The 23,201-nt window shown below is 39.7% G+C and overlaps 1 protein-coding gene and 1 long non-coding RNA gene across 3 annotated transcripts in view; one reads left to right on the top strand and one right to left on the bottom strand.

Annotated features, from left to right (window-relative positions):
• The window catches only part of etv1 (ETS variant transcription factor 1), a 29,679-nt gene that overhangs the window by 4,179 nt on the left and 2,299 nt on the right, over positions 1-23,201 (top strand). Inside the window, 8 exon segments of the mRNA XM_088999229.1 lie at positions 4,445-4,498; positions 14,776-14,905; positions 14,990-15,160; positions 15,928-16,178; positions 17,536-17,607; positions 17,671-17,739; positions 17,816-17,985; positions 22,267-22,368. Coding sequence (XP_088855355.1) covers positions 4,445-4,498; positions 14,776-14,905; positions 14,990-15,160; positions 15,928-16,178; positions 17,536-17,607; positions 17,671-17,739; positions 17,816-17,985; positions 22,267-22,368 — 1,019 coding nt within the window.
• LOC148896697 (uncharacterized) overlaps positions 16,293-23,201 on the bottom strand; it is a 68,757-nt gene continuing 61,848 nt past the window's right edge. The window contains exons 2-3 of one of the 2 annotated variants that reach the window (XR_016115377.1): positions 17,845-17,977; positions 16,293-17,764 (exon numbers count right to left, since the gene is read on the bottom strand). This is a non-coding gene — a long non-coding RNA (uncharacterized LOC148896697). The remainder of the gene's footprint in view (positions 17,765-17,844; positions 17,978-23,201) is intronic. The other variant, XR_016115378.1, reaches the window with a different exon arrangement.

The following is a 23,201-nucleotide window of genomic DNA, read 5'->3' as shown; positions in this document are numbered from 1 at the left end:
AATATTGATTATTATAATCAATAATATCAATATTATTATTGATTTTTTTCTATCCATATTTATGGTCATTTTTCAAATGTAAACACAAATCAGGCAATATGTTGACATTTAAAGTGAAGTTTTTGTATGCAACTGGAAAGCTTTTAAAACATAAAAGATGTCATTTATTTTTAGAGTGTACAATTTGTGGAATTTAAGGAATTAAAAAAAATATTTAAATAAAAAAATACAAGTTAAAATTTCATAGAAAATTAAACCAATTTTGGTGGATTTTTTTTTCAATAATCCCCCCTCCAAATAAATACCTCAATATCTTGGAATAGTATTTTTAAAAAATATAAAAAATGCAATTATTTTATTTTTCTGGAATCTAAAAGAATTTGGCATATTCATGGATATTTGAATGCACGAGAATCCTTAAAAAAAAATTAAACTCACCAAAAATACTTGAATATTTGTCACAAAATAGCTGTACCATCACACATCTCAATTTGAAGTCCATCTTTTTATGCTCTCATTTTGTTTCTTTTATATTTCATTCTTCCAATAGGTGAGTGTGTGTCTTTCAAAAAAAATATATTTTATTTTATATATCTCTAAAATATCTATCATCTATGGAACTATTGCTCTACTTTTAACCATTTTCAAAATGCTTCCGTTTACTTTTTTTTTTGTTAAAAAGAAAATGAGATTTGACAGCGGATGAAAACGTCAAATATGGAATGAATATTTCATTCCAGCTCAGGATGACACTTGCGACGACAACGGCGGCTCTTAACTTCCTGTCGGTTAAAAAGCGGAGATTTATGAGGCCAGGTAATTGGAAGGAAGGAGTCCAGGAACGGGAGTCAATTTCCCATTTGAAGGAACTTTGTCAGCTGTCGTGTAAACGTTGGGGTAGAATCATATTTTTATCCCTTGTGACTGGAACAATGGATCTCATTTTTATGAATGGAGGAAGCCTTTTGAGAGGGGACGGCCAACTGTCTGAGTGACAGTCCGATGCCTGTGACTCATTTGTGTTCGATTTCCTTTCCTTCCTGTGTCGGTTCCTCACTCCTCCAAGTGTGCGTGCTGCGTTTGGAGCGCCCTGGCGTTTGCTTAGCTGCTCATAAATTGCCAAAAATGTGCTTCAAAAATGCTTCCGTTTGTTACCATGGGCGTCTAACAGTAAACGGGGTTTTCCCGAAATGTCTTATGACCATCCTCTTTGCAATTACAAACAACTTTTGTACTGTGTTTTAAAAAATTAAAACACAGTGTGTCATTTGAAATCGAATCAGAACCAGAAAGCCTTTATTCGTCCCACAATGGGGAAATTTGCAATCCACAGCAGCAATTTGAAAGGGGATGGTGGGGTGAAAAGATAAAAAAACAAAATATTCTAAGCATAATAAAAATGTCAGAAGACTGAGATGTATACGGTAACTGCACAAAAAATGTTTCATAAAAAACGTACAGAGTGCAATTATAAAAAGCATTATTTGACACTGTATTGAGTCAACATTAAGGTAAGGTGGCTGTGCTATTTACAGTACAAGAGTTCAGTATATGTAATATAATGTCTAAATAGTTTTATCCTGACTATTTGAAGTGTTTTGTATTGGCTTTAGACTGCTTGAAATGTTCACTGTATGCGTCCCTATTTTTAAATTCCCTTTCATTCTTTCATGGCAATATGGGATGTCTCTCTTTTTTTAATGTGTATGTATTTATTTTTTTAACCCTCATATTATGTTAAGGGGTCAATTTTACCCGTTTCCATTTTTGTGTTGACTAAAACACAGATTGTCTTTTCTTTTTCCTTTCTTGAAAACAGTTTTAAAATATCCCAATGGGAAAGAAAGCATGTTGTCTCTCTTTTCAAGTATGTTTATAACATCTCAGAAACAGTTGTCGCTGATGTCACCTATTATTTCGACTGTTTTCTGTGGATTTTTACATCTGGGTAAAAATGACCCACGACATAATCAATGTGCATCATATGAGGGTTCATTGAACACAACTGAAAATTCTAAGTATGAAAATGTCAAACTTTGAAGCTGTCAGAAGATTGCAACGGTCAACCACGTACGCCTCAACAGGGCAAGTAGAAAGGACAGAAGGTGTTGTTTTCTCCCCCTTTTCTTTCCACTCTTTCGACTTTTCAGAATCAATCTTTTTACATAAAAACATGCAGTGAATTTGCTATTTGGGGCTCAACTAATTTCTAATACAGTATACAAAGGACAGTACTTTGGAAAAAAAGGTGGAGAATCGACCATTGAGATGTATACAAATGATGGAATTTTTTGGTAAGTGTAGTGTAAGTTAAATAAATACAAGGGTTAGGTAGTATTTTCTAATGTATACCAATGATTGTTTTTTTTAATCATTATTTAATGTGTATTCATGAAATATTCATTTTTATTATCATGCTGTTTTCGTAGTCACTTTTATAAGTGCAAATCAGGTGTGGGGAAATCTTTTCCCCGATTTGAAGTTCCATGAAGATGATGATTCATGTCAATTGTCACAAATGTACAAATGAAGTATCTTGGGGCCTTTTTTGATCTTTTTTGGTGTATTTCTTGTGATGTTGTATAATGAGCAATATGAACAATGAGCAATATGAACATTTAAATTCCTCTCACCGGGTGGTGAATGGCTGACATGCCGCATTTTGCCGAACCATTGCTTGAAGGAAATAAGTAAATGGTTGCCCAACAATTAAATTGTCTCATCATCATCTCACCCAGAGTGAGAATAAGGAATGAATGGCAATCAGGCATGTGAAGACGTGTTACGCTAACTTAAGCGAATGTGGATATAAATAGACGTGATAATGGCAGTGTGCGCGAGTCTGGAATTGGAATTTTGGAGTTGGTCTTTATTTTTTCTTAAGAGCCAAATGGACATGTGTACAGGTAGCAGGTGATGGGAATGGGGGGAGCCAATTAAAAGATGCTAACAATGGGAGACGGCGTGGTGGTATGCCAAGCGTTGGGGAGGCACCAACGCATTTGAAAAGCATTTCAACACTGCTGAGATTGTTTACCTTTTTGATACTCTTTTGACCTACATCATATTGGACAAATCACAAGTCAAAAAGAAATAAAATACCTTTACAAAGTGAATATTGGTTGCGGAAAAAAATAATTACTGGGTTAGATTTGAAAAGCAATATTTTCTTGGTTTTAATGGTGAAATATTTTCAATGGAAATATTCAAATATTCTTGAATTAAAAACATATATAATGTATGTTTTTACAAAGTGAGTTTATGATCACTTTTGCAGAATGGATAATTTTTGTCTTATTCTTTCTAAACTGTAATTGAAAACATATATTTAGGTAATGTTTCATACATATATCTCATAAATACAAATAAATTGACTGTTCATAGCAAACCTTCACATTTTTCGTTGTTTAAAAGATTAACTTTTAAATACACATTGACATACATTTTAAATCTATGAAGTGTCCTTGAGAATTTTAAAAGGTGCTTATATATGAAATGTATTATTATTATTATTATTATTATTAGTAGTAGTAGTAGTAGTAGTAGTAGTAGTAGTAGTAGTAGTAGTCAGAGTAGTATTGTGTTTGTTTAGTATTATTATTAGCATTGTTAGTATTATTAGTATTAGTATTATTAGTTGTAGTAGTAATAGTTGTAGTAGTAATATTGTAGTTGTTATTAGCATTGTTATTAGCATTATTGTTATTATTCGTATGATTATGGTTCTATTATTATTATTATTATTATTATTATTATTATTCTTATTATTATTATTATTATTATTATTATTATTATTATTATCATTATTATTATTATTTGTAGTCGTAGTAGTAGTACTTGTAGATGTAGTACGAGTATTATTGTGATTGTTATCAGTATTATTATTTGTATTTTTATTATTATTACTATTGTTATTATTATTAGTAGTAGTAGTAGTAGTAGTAATAGTAGAATTATTATTAGTAGTAGTTGTAATAGTAGTAATATTATTGTGGTTGTTATTAGTATTATTATTAGCATTATTAATATTAATTTTTGTGCATTATACTGATGATTAATTGATCCAAAGAACAGAGCCGCAAGGACCCAATTGAAATCGGCGACTTTCTTCAAATCTGCTTGTATTAAACTTTGCCAACCAAGCAAAGTTGCCCTTTTCGGTGGTTTTATGTCTGATCATTTTAATGATCATTTTTCTGATGATTCTTCTTTGTGAAGAAGCCATTTTAGGCGCCCACCAGCTTCCGCATTGAAGCGTGTGGAGCTGCTTGCTGGCTTACAAGAAGAAAGACAAAGAAGAAGAAGAGGAAGAAACCGCCCTGTCTTGATGTTGACTCGGGGGGTCCTGGAGCAGGGGGGGTGGTGGGAGGGGGGTAAGGTTGGACTTAGCATCTACATCACAAACATCTCAAGGTGTCTTGTCTTATCTTCTTTGTTCTTGCAGCTCAAGTTCCCGACAATGACGAGCAGTTTGTCCCAGACTTCCAGACTGAAAACTGTGAGTGCATGCGACCACCACTCTGTGTGTGTGCGCGCGCGCTTATTTGCATAGAGATGAAGATTGTTTTTCGAGGATATTTTTAACATTGGGAGGGCCAAACAGAGTGTCACCTGATTTTCAGGGGAGGCAGTAAAAAGGAAGGAGGATGTTTGGTTGTTGGTTTTTTTTTTAATCCAGAATAGGTATGAGACACCCTTCGACCTTTTTTTCTCTTCTCAAAGTGCGTTTTGTGCACATCTTCCTCTAAATCAGCATGTTTCTTTTTTTCTTCTTTTTTGGCCACCTCGCTAATGTCGTCGTTTCACACTCTGAAAGTGCATTTGTTTTTCTATGAAAATTCTGGGTGGAAATTTAAGGCGCTGTGTTGGTCTCACCCGGTTGGTTTGCCATGCGACTTGGCGGTGAGGGTGGGGGAACTCAGTAGGGGTCCGCCAGAGTGAGCACATGTCAACGTGAAACGACACCAAACACCCCCACCAATTCTTCCTGATCTCCTTTTAATATAAACACAACTTTACTTCATGTGGATAAAAAAAACTAAATATGATCGTTTTCACATTTTTGCTTCATGAGCTTTCAGGTTTCATTTCAAATGCAGTCATTTTGCTCCTGTTTCATGTCCATATAGAAGAAGGTCAGTTGTTGAAGAAATGTACTTTATTTATTTTACTTTAGTACACAATACTGTGTGACCGTTCATTTTTCTTGCACTCAATAAAAAAACAGTAGATTTAAAAAAACAACTAAGTCTATTAATAAAACTAAACTTAGAGCATCCCCCCCTCCAAAATAAGAGCGCATAAAATCTTGATTTGATGACAAATTAAAAAAATCGGCCATTTTGGTTGACAAAATATCTATTTTCGGACACATTTCAACACGTGAACTATGAGGAAAAATGCACACACACACACACACACACACACACACACACACACACACACACACACACACGCGCGCACACGCACACACACGCACACACACACACACACACACACACACACACACACACACACACACACACACACACACACACACACACACACACACACACACACACACACACACACATATACACACATTCCTTGATGCCTTTCGTAGTTCATTAGTGTCGGTTAGCGAGAGACGACCACTGACACAATAACATCATGGCCGTGTTTGAGGAATTAATCCCATTTGCATAGCTGTGATCCGAATGAGCAAAACCATGAATAATCATTTCGGTTTATTGTCTGAAATTAGATCAATATGGCCTTAAAAAGCTTTGACAAAGTCTTAAATTGGACTTAAAGTATTTGAAGTTTGAGCGTTTAACATGGATGGGATTGAAGCAGGTTCATGTTGGCATTCCAGGCCCAAAAACACAATGGGTGGTCTTCTTTTTTTTCCTTCTAATATTTTTCCCTTTCAGTTGAACTGACACATCAAGAAGTTCAGGCTGATTATACTTTTAAAAAATCCACACACTTCAGACAAGCTGTTTTGAAACCGCTTTTAGCATTTCTGACCCTCACTTTGAAAGGCTTCACTCTGATCTTGACTTCTGTACTTTGGTTTGATTGATTGACTGACAAAGAAAGCTTAAATAAAAGTGTAGAAAAGCCATCGTGCTTCATTTAGATCCAGCTTTTCCAACATTTTCAGCTCAAAAGCCTAGTCATGAAAATATATCACTCGCAGAACGTGCACATTTAATGTAAATAAACAATAGATGAATAATCCATCACGTTCATGTAAATACATTTTCATTTTAACATATTTTTGGTAGATCCACCACTATTCCTAAATAATATTACTATGAATTTCTGCCCCATGTAAGTTTGAGGAGCAGTTGTTTGAAGGTTGATTCCTGTTACAACAAGGCTAGGTTTTGTTAGCTTGTTTATGGTGTTTCACCACATATGTTGGTGGACCTTTGGCAAACCAAATTCTTTGGCTAATTTGAAAAGTTAGGAATTTTAGCACTGTTTTGTAAGTACATGCTGGGATTGAATGGGTGATTCTTATTGACGTAAAATAATCGGAATGCCTCATGGGCAGAGGGGTGAGTGATTAGCACAAACACACTGTATTTATCGACACACACGGACAGATACAGAAGAGGTTGCTCTTAGCCAATTGGATGCCAGGATGATGCTTGGTAGTAGCCAATGGCAGAGCAGCTACACGTATGTTGCGTTCAGGAAACCTCAAAACTAAGATATTCCAGCCTGTATTACTACTACTACTACTACTACTACTACTACTACTACTACTACTACTAATAATAATAATAATAATAATAATAATAATAATAATAATAATAATAATAATAATAATGTTTCATTTCATTTCAAAACTCTCAAGGACACTTTACAGTCACATGATAAGTTTTGGTGCGGGTTAGCAAGGGCAGCTGTATTTTTACCTTTTGTATCTTGAAATTGGCGGCATTTTCCTTTTGATGCATTTCATAACTTGAACATTTAATATCAAGAGATGTTCGTAAGTAGAGGTAGTACTGTATTGTCTTTTTATGTATTCTGTTTTTGCATGTGCCATGTTTGGTACACAAGGCTAGCTGTTGTCTAAAATTTTATAATTCCGTCAATGCTTAATTCCGGCCTGCTTCTCTCTGAGGAATTTCAAATCATATGTGAACATTGAATGAGCTGACTTGGGTGATGATATCATTTGATTGGAACATTGTGGTTTTTAAAAGTACACATTTTCAATCTCTTTCGGGTCGGAACGGTTGCTAAGCAATAATTTTTAAAATGTATTGTAATCATTTAGTAACAAATGTTGTGGGGTAAAACTATATTGAAAAACATTGATGGTCCCCTTATAATTGATTTTTCAAAACCCGCAGTATGATATTTCACACATTTTCAAATGCAAAAAAAACAATAAAAATGACAAACTGAAAGCATAGAACAATGTCGACAATGCATAAATGGATGGATCTGCCCACCGCTATTATCACCCCTTATTGGGAAATTATTTGTCCTTAAATGTAAATCCTGCCTAAGAGTCCAGGGTGACGGTCCGGTTGTCCTTCAGGAGTGCTGCTGACCATCTGAGCGGCGGAGTTGGCACACTACAAGGCTACTGACAGATGGCGCCATGGTTGGCCATCTCAGACGCCACCTCTCCCATATGGGCTCCTTATAGTAACGTCATGTAGGCCCGTGTAGACAAAGATGATAGATGGCACTTGATAGGATGTCAACAAACACAAAAATACTCCCAAAAGAAACTTGACCATTGGATTAAAAACGGCCGCCAACGTCTATTATTTTTGGTGAGGTTGCATTTTTTTTTACATTTTAGTCTGTACCACAGAAACCCACCATGCTCCTCTAAATACATCCAAAACCCACAGCTTGAAAATAAACAAGTGCACAATGTGTACACTGTCTGCTTAAAATAAACCACATTGAATGTCATATTTATGAAAGGAAGGTCTGTTTGGGGTCTGATCTTCGAATTGAAAGTACAGTGAAACTCCGCTAAATTAGCGCGCTACATTCAAGGTTCAATTGAAATGACTGGAAATCTGTAATCTACAAAATTACCAGTCCCACACACTTTGCATGCATTTCATTCTTTTAAAACACATTTTCTCAAACATTATTTTGATAAAAATGTAAATATTCTTGTCAGCACAGCTCTCCAAATAAGCATTTCATCAAATAAAAATATTCTAGCCCAATGCTAACAAGAGACAAGCTATCAGGGGTCTGGTTACTTAAAGAGGTGCAATTTATTATTATTATTATTATTATTATTATTATTATTATTATTATTATTATTATTATTATTATTATTAATTTATTTTTTACAATCCACCAACTTCATGGGGTCTGAGTCCCAATTTTCAGCCCCCTATTTTCTTTGACAAGTGCATCTGAACTCGGCATAAAAACCGGTGCATCTTGATTTTCATGCTTGGAGCAAGTCTACGTTAGCGTGTTAGTGAACTTGGTGCTACACCTAACTGGGCATTGAGGCAGACCGATTGTTTTTGTTTGTTTTTTTTTTCCGATTTATTGCATGCCCTCAGGGTACCTTCAGAAAGTACACTAGACTTTAGACCACTTGAAAGCAGATCTAAGTTGTCGTGCAGGTCATGCGATCCAATTTGGGTAGATGTGATCCATCTGATCGCATCATCTTTGCAGTTCCTTAAAGGACAACCGACGTCTCCGGACAAGTTGTGTCCATAATTTGTAAAATGGCTTCAAATGACTTCTACTGAGCGTATTTTACAAAGATTCCACCGCATATAGCTATATTTTACGTTTTAAGACTCGCAGTGACTATTCCGGAAGTTAGTGAGTTGGTGACGAGTCTGTACGTGACGTCACTCATGGAACGCCCCTGACCGAAAAAAAGGACACATTGTAGCTGTCTTTCCATCACGTCAATGCAATTTGCTGTGCTTGTTTGGTCTGAAAACGTCATGTTGCACCAAAAAGAACCAGAAAAGGGCGACCAAGCTTCATATCAGGAATTTATCAGCCTGTGGAAACGGGCTGATTAATTCCTCACAGGAAGCTTTGTCGCCATTTTCTGCCTCTTTTCTGGTACGCTACATTGGAGTCCAGATGCCTCAAAATGACACGGAAGGACTTCTTTAATCAATTGCAAACATGTATGCTTTCCTCTTCAGAACTATTTGAATCATATTCATAACTGGATGTGTAACAAGAAAGCATATTCTCTGAATCTGACGCCATTGTTTTTATTCTCCACCAAGGCGTGACGTCACGAACTGGGGGCGGGACTTTCTGAAAATGCCCAATTCGCAGCTCATTTTTTTTGCAGATTTTGGACACTTTAAGTCATTTTTTATTGTTTTTTTGCATTTCAATAAAAATATCATACTGCGTGTTTTGAGTATAAAACGTTTTTCTGATATCAGTTAAGAAACAAAAAAGTGACGTCGGTTGTCCTTGAAAAAAAACATACTTCGCGCCATGTAGAATGTGACGTATTTAAACGGAATGATGGGAAATTTCTCAATTGGCCGGAAATAAAGTCGGCTGTGTTCATCCCCAAAATGGTGCAAACACCCATTTTTTACTGAGCGCAAAATTCCAAAACTAAGAAAGCTGTACGCTATTCGAGTCCCCATCTATCACAATTCTTTCTTCCTCCTGCCTCAACCTCCAAATATGGGTGACATATTAGAATCTGGTGTGTTTAAAATATTGGCGCATCTGCTCACCACTTTTGTACGCCACTAAAAAGAGAATAAAGTTTCAGATGGAACAACTCAAAATTCTCTCTTAACTGTATTCAATTACGCTTCAAAAATGCACCAATCAAGAAAAAAAATCTAATGCTTAAAAATGTGCAATATAGCAGGTGTGTGAACAAAGAACCGCCATATTGCAGTCGTTCACCGTATAGTCATTGCATGTAACTGTTGTATTGTATTTATGGATGTAACATGGTACACTTTGACTTGGCGGTCGTCTTCAATGTCACGTTGGCGTGGAAGCAGCATGGTGGAAATGTGGAGAAGGAAGAAGCTCCTTCTTTGTCTCATCTTCACAGATGCTTACCATTAGCATAACTTAGCGGGGAATGGTGGAGGTGTAAAATGGGGCCACAAGTTCCGTCTCCGCCACCTCACCGTCATTTAACAATGAAGGCCAGCACCTACAGTAGGTGAAAATGGAATAGAAGCTGTATTCACCCTTTGCCAAAAATCCGTTTCCCTCGACTTTTTTTTTAGAACTGGGAGAGGACCTGCCAAATATGGGCGGCAAAAACTCACCACTTATACCTGAGAATGTCCAACATGTCACAGCCAAGGGATCATTAATTAGCTTCGATGATTTTTTTTCATGTTATTGGTTTTTTTTTAAAGAATTGAAGTTTCATATTTTTCCGTGGGTCCTCAAAGCCAAATGTGTAAGGTTTTGTAATTGCGTCATCGCAACAAAGTTTGCCGATTAGCCATAACACCCCAAAAGTTGCAATGGATTTGATCTTTGAGTACCACAGAAAACATGAGTGTTGGAGCAGCAGTCGCTAATTGTTCGTCTTTTTTTTTTTTTAAGAATGAACCCTGGGGTCCTCCATCTTAATCCATTTCTAATGAGAATAATCACGCCATGATGATCTTGACATTCTGTGCGAGAAAAGGAAGTGTCTTGCAATCGATTCGCGTAGCTTGGCACCCCGCCGTTAAAAATCTATTGTGACATTTCCATGTTTGACTCTTGGACGTCGTTGTGACAGTGTCACTGTTTGATGAAATATCGATATTGACGCAATTTAAATGTAGTCCCCTTAAATACACCAGAATCAGACTGTTATTGATGAGGTAATTAATAACGACTAGGTTGTGTGATGTCTCAAGAGAAACAGGCCTCTTCATTAGGTACACACGTTCACAGTGAACCAAAATGCCAGGGATTGATGAAAAGCTTAGATTCCGGGAGTATATGCCAAAAAGGTTTTTTTTTTGTAACTCATTCGCTGCCATTTCCGAATTTATTAGGGAATTGAAAAGTATGACGTGGAGCGCCATGTCCGAATTTGTCCGGATTTTAATTTTTCAAAAAATAAAGCGCCGATAAAGTGCTGGTCAGACCTCTGGCAATGTTTTTCCTTTCCACAAGGGGACAGCATTTGTCTTTTGTCCATGTTCGCACTATGTTTCAGCTTCAGGTATTGTTAAAGCGCTTTATAAAGCCACATGTATTGTATTTTGTACAGCCGCCCCCATTTCAAGCTCAGATAACTCCAGTTCCATATAACTTGTGATAGGACTATTTATATATGCACATTCTAAAACATTCAATGTTTATTATAAACAAGTCATTTATGTGTCTAAGTTTAGTCTACCTTGTTATATATACAGTAAAGTCTCGTTATATCGATATCGGATATATCGATAGTCCCGGTCATATCGATATTTTTTCGGACTCCCTTGAATATCGATATAATGAGACTTTACTGTATATATATATATATATATATATATATATATATATATATATATATATATATATATATATATATATATATATATATATATATATATTACGGGTCCTCTACCAGAGGCCGGGAAGCTTGAGGGTTCTGCGCAGTATCCGTGCTGTTCCCAGCACTGCGCTTTTCTGGACCGAGATATCCGATGTTGTTCGCGGGATCTGTTGCAACCACTCGTCGAGTTTGGGGGTCACTGCCCCGAGTTCTCCGACCACCACAGGTACGACTGTCACCTTTACCTTCCAGGCTCTCTCCAGCTCCTCTCTGAGCCCTTGGTATTTCTCGATTTTCTCATGTTCATTCTTTCTGATGTTTCCATCACTCGGGACCGCTACATCCACGACAACGACTTTCCTTTCCCCTTTATCTATGACCACGATATCTGGTTGGTTGGCCATTACCATCTTGTCGGTCTGTATCTGGAAGACCCACAGGATCTTTGCTTGGTCATTCTCTACTACCTTTGGAGGTGTTTCCCATTTTGACCTTGGGGTTTCCAGTCCATACTCCGCACAGATGTTTCGGTAGACTATGCCAGCCACCTGGTTATGGCGCTCCATGTAGGCTTTCCCTGCCAGCATCTTACACCCTGCAGTTATGTGTTGGATTGTCTCAGTTGCCTCTTTGCACAACCTACACCTTGGGTCCTGTCTGGTGTGGTATATCCCTGCCTCGATGGCTCTGGTGTTCAGGGCCTGCTCTTGGGCAGCCAGGATGAGTGCCTCTGTGCTGTCCTTTAGGCCAGCCCTCTCTAGCCACTGATAGGACTTCTTGAGATCAGCCATTTCTGCTATGGTTCGGTGGTACATCCCGTGTAGGGGCTTTTCCTCCCATGATTGTCCCTCTTCCATCACCTCATCCTCTGTTCCCCATTGTCTGAGACATTCTCTGAGTACATTATCCGTTGGAGCCTTCTCTTTGATTTATTCATTGAGCTTGGATGTTTCATCCTGGACAATGGCTCTCACACTCACTAGTCCCCGGCTGCCTTCCTTACGGCTTGTGTACAGTCTCAGGGTGCTGGACTTGGGATGGAACCCTCCGTGCATGGTGAGGAGTTTTCGGGTCTTAACATCCGCGGTCTGAATCTCTTCCTTTGGCCACCTTATTATTCCTGCGGGGTATGTGTGTGTGTGTGTGTGTGTATATATATAAATGTGTGTAGTTTGCCTTATAACTTCATGTATTTGTAGTGTATACACCCATATCATGTTTCAGTCTAATGTTCCACGCCTTAAGTCACAGCCGATTGGCTCCCTTTGAAATGAGGTCATTCCCGCTTAGGTATAAATAGCATCTGTTGGGGGAACAGCCTCCCCCTTTTCTTCACTGGTCCCTTTCTTTCTCTCTTGCTCGGCGCTCAAACTGAATAATAAATATTATTTTTGTATATCACCTTATTTCCTGCTGATTGAATATTTTGACGACACAAATGAAGAACTGAACCGGGAAGAACAAGATTTAATCTGAAAATATTCATAATCTAACAATTGGGAATTAACTCTTTTATTCTGATGAAAGAAGAGAGTGTCAGGTTTCTTACGCTGAATTGAATACCTATGTAGTCCTAAAACTCAATGTTCTGTGGGTCCTGGAATTTGAGTGACAATGACAAAAACCCTGGCACTGGAGTGGACACATTTTTGCACATCGTCTGTCAGTGAATGAGTTAATGTATAATTTCACCCTCAAAACTAATTTAAACCACATTTTATTAAAACAGCCTTTCAAGTGTTCTTCAGTTCCCGTTGCTATACTCGCTGGCACAATTTCTCCAAATAAAAGGGAAAATGTATTTGATTCAATCGGTTATTTGTCACTTTCAATTGACCCAAAACAAAATAAAATGAAATGTTGTGTGTCCAAACACAAAAACACAAAACCAAATAATTTTCTCTCACAAAAGTCCGATAGCATTTTTGTGGGCTCATGATGGGAAACGCTTATGATAGGCTAATGGAAATTATCACAAATGTGATCGCAACTATCAATTACAACTTACAACTGCCATTTTAACATCCACAAAGAAGCAACACAGACAGTACAAAATGAGCATATTCACAGGTGTCTAGACTCTTTTGGGAACAATGAATATTAAAACAGCAAAATGAATTATTAGCTAAATGACTTATGTCGTGCAGCAAATAAGGTTTCTTTTTGTTTAAATACAAGCGCATCGTAAAAGGTCTCCCCGCAGGAAGTTTCTTTTTGACCTCAGATCGATGACCTAGAAAGGGCATTCCCCCAGCGTGCTTTGTCACGCACCAGCTTCCCAACCCCTTCGATCCCTCCATCCCAACCCCCACATCCAACTGCCCAATCAACAGGGGCCCGGCTGTGCGTCACATGATGTGTTGGCAGATCCACTCATACTTTGACAGCAGCTGTCAGTCAACAAGACGTGAGAAAATCCTCCTCCTAAAAATCATTTTTCTACCCTGGCCCAACTATCACCAATCTTGTTCTACCGCTGTTCAGAGTCTTTCAGAACCTTCCACGCTGTCTTCTAGGATCAATGCGGGTCCACTTGTTAGTGGTCTGGATGTTGTTTAACTCATTCACTGCCATTTCCGAATTTATTCGGGAATTGAAAATATGACATAGAGCATCATTTCCGAATGTGTTCGGGTTTTTGTTTTTCTTACTGGAGTGCCGATAAAACGCTGGCCAGACCTCTGGCATTGCTTTTTTCGCCTTCCAGGAGGGGGCCGCATTTGAAGCGGTCTAAGTCAAATAGATAGATGGCTAGATTACTAGCTAATAGATAGCTCGCTAGATAGGACTTGCACACTGCAAGAATCCAAACTAGGGCACGGAAAATCCTACTGGACCCTGCGCACCCTGCCCACCATCTTTTCCAGCTTCTCCCCTCAGGGAGGCGCTACCGATCCATGCACACCAAATCCAGCAGACATTTAAACAGCTTCTTCCCCCAAGACATTAACTCTTTGAACAGTAGCCCAAATGGAACTGTATAGTGCCTCTTTGCAATTTTTGATGATGGTACTAGTGCAGCGTGTTCGACCGGAAACAAATTCCTTGTGTGTTCTACATACTTGGCAAGATCATTCTGATTTTGATTCTGAGAGAGCCAGCTCCACTAGATAGCTAGCAAATAGCTATCTCGCTAGGTAGCCAGCCCCTGTAGCCTGCTTTAAAGGCAGGCTACAGGGTCGAACAGTCCCAAATCCTGTAGTTTTCTTGCATGGTGCGGTGCCACTGATGATTTTGTAACCCAAATTGATGTCTCTTTCTCTCCCCGCAAATCCAATATCCTGGTGTAGTGGCGTTTCACGGACTGCAGCTGAAGATCAAGAGAGAGCTGCACAGTCCGTGTTCCGAGCTGAGCTCTACCTGCAGCCAAGAGCGGCCCTTCAGGCTCCAGTATGGAGAGAAGTGCCTGGACAATGTCAGGTATCTAACTCATTGCCGCCTGGCAATACAGAAATAACGGCGAGAAATGCTGTTAAAATAACACATGTGATGTGTACGCCACAGTGCCTACGAGCAGAAGCAGCACGCAGGTATGAAGCCCTCCAGTCCGGTGACACCCCCCTGTAGTACCCCTGTGTCACCCCTTCATCATGCCGCACCGACGCCCAAACCCGAGCGGACCTACGCCCACGCTCCGCCTTCTTTACCCGATGCCGCCTACGCCATGGACCACAGGTACATTTTGAATATTAAAGCTAAGCTAGCCTGTCATTGTAAATAGCAGCTACAATTTGCCAGCCTTGTGTGGCCAATAGTAAGAGAACATCTAGACATCTGATAGAAATAAACCCCACGTTGTATGGTTTGGCCTGGTGTTGGAATCCAAAGTCGTCCGCCATATTGAATGTCTCAATGCTGACAAATCGACCAATGTTAATCAATGGACTGAACTTTCTCACCTCCAAAATGTATGATGTTAATGTTTTTATTCAACAATTCACACATACTAATATAGTTAGAATAAGAAGAACCCAACACGTAGACAAGATGATCTTGTCACCACAAAGCTTTATTGACAAGCCAAAACACAAGACCAACAAAGTACAACTATTGCCGTTGTTTATAGCAGCCACCTAGAAATGTCACCAATCAAAAATACTAACAAAAGAAAAAGGAAGTAGTTTGAGGACCAAAGAAAAATGCTAAGAAATTAGAGAACATTTGGGAAAATTGCCCTTAAAGCAATGGCTTTATTGTTTATTTTTGATCCCACGAGATTTTGAGGGTAAATGACCGATAAATATCCAAGCAGCACATAAGTGAAACATCTCCCAAATAGGTTAACTTCCACATTCAAGATGGTGGCAATCTTTATTTCCGATTTGGCACCAAACTGGGATGTATTTATAATAATTGTCTACATTAAGCACAATATGTTAGCATTGATGGCTAAAACTTAGCAAAGATGCTATTCATTTTTTCAAAAGTATTTTGTCAATCAGATTCCGCCGTCAGCTGTCTGAGCCGTGCCACTCGTTCCCGTCCCCGCCGACCCTGTCCCGGGATGCCCGGCCCCTCTACCAGCGTCAGATGTCTGAGCCCAGCATCCCCTTCCCTCCTCAAGGCTTTAAGCAGGAGTACGCCGATCCGCTGTTCGAATCCCATCCTGCCATGATGGGTGCCCCGTTGTCCCACATGTACCCCGCCGCCATGATGATCAAACAGGAGCCCCGCGACTTTAACTATGACTCGGGTGAGAAAAGGTTGATATTTGTGTCAAAAAAAAAAAGAAATTACAGATGCTCCCCTACTTATGAACATTCGAGTCACGAACAACGTTACACATTAACATTTTTGTAGTAACATACAGTATGTAGTATTCTCTCCAGTTGTACATATACATATCTTTGTAGATCATATATTTTATGAAATGTTTATTTTTAAGTACAAACCAATATAGGTGACTTATACAATCCTTAAAAATAATTATATATACCTTAAACATACACGAACAAATTCCCCTTATGAGCGACCGTTCGGAATGTATTGCATCCATAATTTGGGGAGCGTCTGTATTGATTCAGCTCCTCTACTTTTGAACTAAAAATAAAAAAGTAACATTTGTCCTGAGTTACTTCCCATTAATGCTTGCCTGAATTCAGAGAAAGAAACTGAGTTGATTAAGTTTGGCCATTATTTGGCAAAGGAGGTCTGGCGCACTGGGGGTCTGTGGCGGCAGCCATTTCCTGTGGCGTGCTAATAAGGGAAGTGGGCGGATCAAAAGGATCAAAAGAAGGCAAATATGGCTTCAAAAACAATTTTCGGCTTTCTCCTCTTCCGTCGTAGTTTGATTGTGTGACGTATCAGTCGAAAAAAAATGTTGAGTGATGTAAATTGAAACATTTCATCAGATAAATTGATTTTAAAATTGACCGGGTGGTAATTCAGGGCGTGAACATGATTAGCAGAGGAGCTAGCTACTTCGTTGACCTTTCTGTTGCGTGGATTCCGCATCAAATAGCGTGTGATCAAGCTGACATTAGCCGTTCGCGAGCAAGCCAGTCATTACACCTTGCTAAATCATTTAAATATTACACATGCCAACGTTTTAGGTACGAAGCGTGAGAAAATAACTTCAGCAAACCCATTGTTCCAAAACTATCAAAAGATTGATGAGTCAAAAATCATGATTGGGAAGGAGGTAACGCTACAACTGTTTTTGGAATCAAGCACTCATTCCCCATTAGTGAATCATCGTCCCGTCGAAAGGAGTTTGAATGGACTGTTTGGTGACATATTAACAGGAGGACAGGATGGTGTGGAGGGGTGCGGCTAAGGGCTAAATTGATTAGTGACATTTCCGCCACACGCCCATTAGCCTGATGAAGTTTGATGAAGACTGAACGGTCATTTTGTCTTGCACTGTCATGCGATCGCACAATTAAGCTATTAGCTAATAGGTTACAATAGCATAATATTCCAGTGAATCGTCCTAGCGGGGTTATTTTTGTTGCCTCTCTCAAACCTTGTGTGGTTTTTTCTTTGTATACAGCATCAATAGACTTTTAGACATACTGTATTTTTTATTTGGATTTTTTGCCTGCGTTTAGCAGAGGTGCCAAGTTGCCATTCGGTCTACCTGCGCCAAGATGGCTACCTGGCCCACGCCAACAGGACTGAAGGTACCAGCTGTGATGATTGGAGCTTTGACAAAAACAACATTTCCAATGCTTCTTGTCATCCAGGTTGCATGTTTGACAAAGTGGCAAGGCACTTTTACGATGACACCTGCGTGGTGCCTGAGAAAGTTGAAGGTAGGCACTGTATTCACAAGACGAACTGATGACAGAAGACCATGCGGTACTTTAACCAGTATGCATACGTCTTCAGGTGACATTAAGCAGGAGGCGGGACTGTACCGTGAGGGTCCATCCTACCAGCGGCGAGGGTCTCTTCAGCTATGGCAATTCCTGGTGGCGCTTTTGGATGACCCGGCTAATTCCCACTTCATTGCCTGGACAGGCCGCGGCATGGAATTCAAGCTCATTGAGCCTGAGGAGGTGAGAAGAGATCATCAGAAGCCTCGTTAAATTGTTATTTAATTGAGAGTTTTGAATGCTGAAGGAATCCTACATAAATATTATTCTATTTGTATTACTATAATTGACACAAGATGAAGAAGCCTTATTCCATTGCTAAATTTGTATTGAATTGTTAGCACTGTGCTACGACTGTGATCTTGCAGTGATTGAGGGGAAAGTCAGCAGGAATCAGAGAAAATAATGTTGCGCTATAAATAGTATTTTCATTATGGTGTTCTCCTCTTCTTTTCCTTTCGGCTTTTCCCTTCAGGGGTCACCACAGCGAATCAATGTCCTCCATCTATCCCGGTTTTGTGCATCGTCTTCTCTCACACCAGCTACCTTCATGTCCTCTTTGACCACATCCATAAATCTCCTCTTTGGTCTTCCTCTCGGTCTCCTGCCTGGCAGTTCAAGGCTCAGCATACTTCTGCCGATATAATCACTCTCTCTCCTCTGGACATGTCCAAACCATCTCAGTCTGGCCTCTCTGACTTTCTCTCCAACGCCTCTAATATGAGTTGTCCCTCTAATGTACTCATTCCTGATCCTATCCAACCTGGTCACTCCCAAAGAAAACCTCAACATCTTCAGCTCTGCTTCCTCCAGCTCAGCTTCCTGTCTTTTCTTCAGTGGCACTGTCTCCAGTCCAAACATCATGGCTGGTCTGACCACGGTTTTATACACTTTTCCTTTCATCCTAGCTGAAACCCTTCTATCACACAGCACACCTGACATTTTTCTCCAGCCGCTCCAGCCTGCCTGGACACGCTTCTTCACCTCTTTTCCACACTCTCCATTGCTCTGGACAGTTGACCCCAAATACTTAAAATCCTCCATCTTCTTTATCTCTTCCCCCTGTAGCATCACTCTTGCACTTGGATCCCTCTCATTCACACACATATATTCCGTCTTGCTGCGACTGATCTTCATTCCTCTCCTTTCCAGGGCATATCTCCACAGCTCTAGTTTCTCCGCCACCTGTTCCCTGTTCTCGCTATAGATCACAATGTCATCTGCAAACATCATGGTCCAAGGAGATTCTTGTCTAACATCGTCTGTCAGCCTGTCCATCACCATAGCAAACAAGAAGGGGCTCAGAGCTGACCCCTGGTGGAGTCCCACCTCCACCTTGAATTCCTAAGTCATACCGACAGCGCACCTGACAACTGTCTTACAGTCATGATACATGTCTTGCACCGCTCTGACATAATTTTCCGTCACTCCAGACTTCCTCATGCAATGCCACAGCTCTTCTCTGGGCACCCTGTCATACGCTTTCTCCAGATCTACAAAGACACAATGCAATTCCTTCTGACCTTCTTAAAGCAAACACTGCATCTGTCGTACTCTTTTTTTGGCATGAAGCCATACTGCTGCTCACAAATGTTCACTTCTGCTCTTAGTCTTGCTTCAACTACTCTTTCCCAGAGTTTCATTGTATGGCTCATCAACTTGATTCCTCTGTAGTTAGTACAACTCTGCACATCTCCTTTGTTCTTAAAAATGGGCACGAGTACACTTTGTCTCCATTCTTCAGGCATATGTTCACCATATAAGATCTTGTTGAATAACCCAGTCAGGAACACCACCGCCACCTCTCCAAGACACTTCCATACCTCGATTGGTAAATCATCAGGCCCGAGTGCCTTTCCCCCCTTCATCCTCTCCAGCGCCCTTCTCACTTCATCCTTGCTAATGCTTGCCACGTCTTGGTCCACAACAGTCACGTCTTCTACTCTTTGTTCCTTCTCATTTTCCTCATTCATCAATTCTTCAAAGTACTCTTTCCATCTTGTCATCACACTACTGGCATCTGTTCATACATTGCCATTCTCATTATGGTGTTACCACCGTTAAAATATTGCAAGAGTTGATGGAATTTTCATAAATGTTGTTAGTACACTGTTATTACTGGGTTAGCATACTAATACATACATACATACATACATACATACATACATACATACATACATACATACATACATACATACATCCATACGCACCCACACACACGTGCACACACATAAACAAAAGGAACCCCCCCCCACACACACACATACATCAATACATACAAACATACATATGCATAAAAATGCATGTACACAAACATATGTAAATTATGATATGACACTGCCATTATATCATTCACTTCCAGACGATGTGCAAAAATATGTCCACTGCCAGGGTTTTTGTCATTTTCAGTCAAATTGCAGGACCCACAGAATAATGATTGTTAGGATTAATTAAACATTCAATTCAGCGTAAGACACCTTACACTTTCTTCTTTTATCAGAAAAAAAGTGCTAATTCCTAAGTTGTATGGGTTTGGAGTTATCTTAGCTTGAAATTGGGGCGGGTGTACAAAATACAAGACAATACATATACATATTGATTCATCTTGTGCTTTACCAACACCTGAAGCTGTAACAAAGCGCTAACACGGACGCAAATGCAAATTCTTCCACTTCATGGAAGGGAAAAACATTGCCAGAGGTCTGACCAGTACTTTATCGGCACACCCGCAAGAAAAAACAAAACCCAAACAAATTTGGGAATGGCGCTCCACGTCACAGCTCAGTGGAGCTGCAGGGAGTCGTCCTCTGCTCCCCCCAACCTGAGAGCAGGGACCTATCATAGCATCATAGCAGAGTCTGGCACCGCCATGTCTGGACAGTAGGTATATATATATATATATATATATATATATATATATATATATATATATATATATATATATATAGGGCCTAAACTACCAGTAAGACTTTAGTTTGCTGACAAAATTTCTTGGATAAGAAGCGAATCGTCCGACACCTTCAAAGAAGTACAGATTGGATTGGATTGGATATGCCTTTATTAGTCTCACAGTGGAGAAATTTACATTTCACAGCAGCAAAGTGATGAAATGAATGGAAGTAGAAAAACAAAATACATGAGCTGCTGGAAAGGCAGCCACTCTCGCGGCGCCGTCTCGAGGTCATAAGAACAAAAAAAAACTAAATAACAAATAATATGACAGCATAGAGACAATATGACAAAACAAAAACACAGAGAGACATTCATTCTTCAGGACTTGCTGTACCCTCTTTGTGATGACATGAAGCTGTTCTAGATGAAAGAGGAGAGGATCAAAGCGTCTTTCCACCAGTGGATCAGGGACATCATGGTGGAATGTACACGTCAACTACAAGCTAAATGTTGAAAGCAAACACGCAGCTGTAGCATCCATTGACGAAAAGAGATTGTCTCACATCTCCTGTTCCACATAAATCTGCTTCAATTCCAAGCCGCAACAGTTCCACATACGCATCGGCGCTCTGCGCTGACGCTCCTTTCTTCTTATCGCGGGTTCCTCAAGCCATGCATCCATCCAGCCGCAGACTGTCCAACAGCACTGACCTTTCCGCTAAACAAAGCGGGGCTGTGCAGATGCTGCCCATTATAGGCACAAAAAAGCACAATGGCCCCTTTGGTGTCCAGCGATGGCAGTCGAATGGTTCCGACATTCCTCCCATTCAAAACACAGTACTGGCATATTCATGCTGCCGAAAAGGCGCAACCGCTCAGCACAGTCTCCTCCTTGATGAATGTCGTGGTCAAAAATGCTGAAAAACAATCTGTATCCGTTCCACACGATGCACAACAACACAAAGTGACAAAAGAAAACACAAAACAAGACAAAAACAACCAAAAAAAAGCAAGGCTCATGAGAGCACTTGCTGACGGCTGCCTACTCGGGCGCCATCTTGGACTTAGATGACGGCTGAAGAAACCTTTTCATCGATGGACCACTCCTGTACGACTGAGAGCTTACACAGACAAACAATGGGATTGGTAGCCATGATTTAAACGTGCTTGAACAGGCTGCAGGGTCATATGATCAGACATCTGATGAAGCACCTGGTGGCTCACTGTCCAAGGCGATTTCTTGAACTGGAAAGACAACTTGGGTGTTTCTCATTGTTTATTCATAATAATAATCTAGAAAATAAACACCAAAAATGTTTGATAATACTTCAGCTGTCTGTTTGGGAGGCCGCGTGATTGGCGGGTGGTCAGGTGGGCGCTACGCCAGACAGGTGCCGTAACATCTGCTTCCTCCTTGGAGTGTGGTAATGAACGCCAACCACGCCAGTCACTGCACTACAGCACACCCTAATCAGCGTCATTAGCGCCGCGTGGACTCTCTGCTTTGTCACAGCAGCTGAGCGTCAGCCGTTGTTGTCGCTAACAACGCATGCGGGTGTATGTGCTTGATAGGTGGCACGCCGATGGGGTATCCAGAAGAACCGACCGGCTATGAACTACGACAAACTGAGCCGGTCGCTGCGCTACTACTATGAGAAGGGAATCATGCAGAAGGTAAGGAAACTGAAACAGAGAAACAAACAAACAAAATAAGAAAATAAATGAATCTAATAAATACATGAATAAATAAATACAAATAAATAACAAAAATAGATAGATACATAAATAAATACATAAATTAATAAATCTAATATATATATATATATATATATATATATATATATATATATATATATATATATATATATATATATATATATATATATATAAACAAATAAATAAATACATACAATTGAATTAAAAATTATATAACATTAATAAGGCCGGCCCGGTAGTCGAGTGGGTAGCACACCGGCTTCACATTGCAGAGGTCTCCGGTTCGCGTCCCTGCGTCTCCCCGGGCCCGCGTGGATTTTCTTTGGGTCCTGCAGTTTCCTCCCACACTCCAAAAACATGCATGGCAGGCAGATTGACCACTCCAAATTGTCCCTCGGTGTGAGTGTGAGAGTGACTGTTGTTTGTCTTTGTGTGCCCTGCGATTGGCTGGCAACCAATTCAGGGTGTCCCCCGCCTCGTGCCCGAACACAGCTTGGATTGGCTCCAGCACCCCCCGCCACCCGAATGAAGAATAAGCGGTATGGAAAATGGATGAATGGATGGAATTAAGACAAATGTATTCCAGAACCAGACAAACACTTTTTTGTTTGTTTGTTTGTTTGTTTTTGTTCTTTTTTGTCCACTATAGTTTTCTACTATTACCAATCAAATGTATTTTTTTGCATGTTTATTTGTTTCAAATATTTTTCAAATGTTCTTCTCATAGGTGTAAATTTTCTTCTTCTCGTATATGTGTAACTTGCCCCCACCCCCACCCAAAATTATGCATT

Source organism: Hippocampus bargibanti, linkage group LG06, assembly GCF_051943395.1.
Source record: "Hippocampus bargibanti isolate YZ-2025 linkage group LG06, ASM5194339v1, whole genome shotgun sequence".
In the NCBI taxonomy this organism is placed as follows: Eukaryota; Metazoa; Chordata; class Actinopteri; order Syngnathiformes; family Syngnathidae; genus Hippocampus; species Hippocampus bargibanti.
This window is presented reverse-complemented; position numbering and strand designations above follow the sequence as displayed.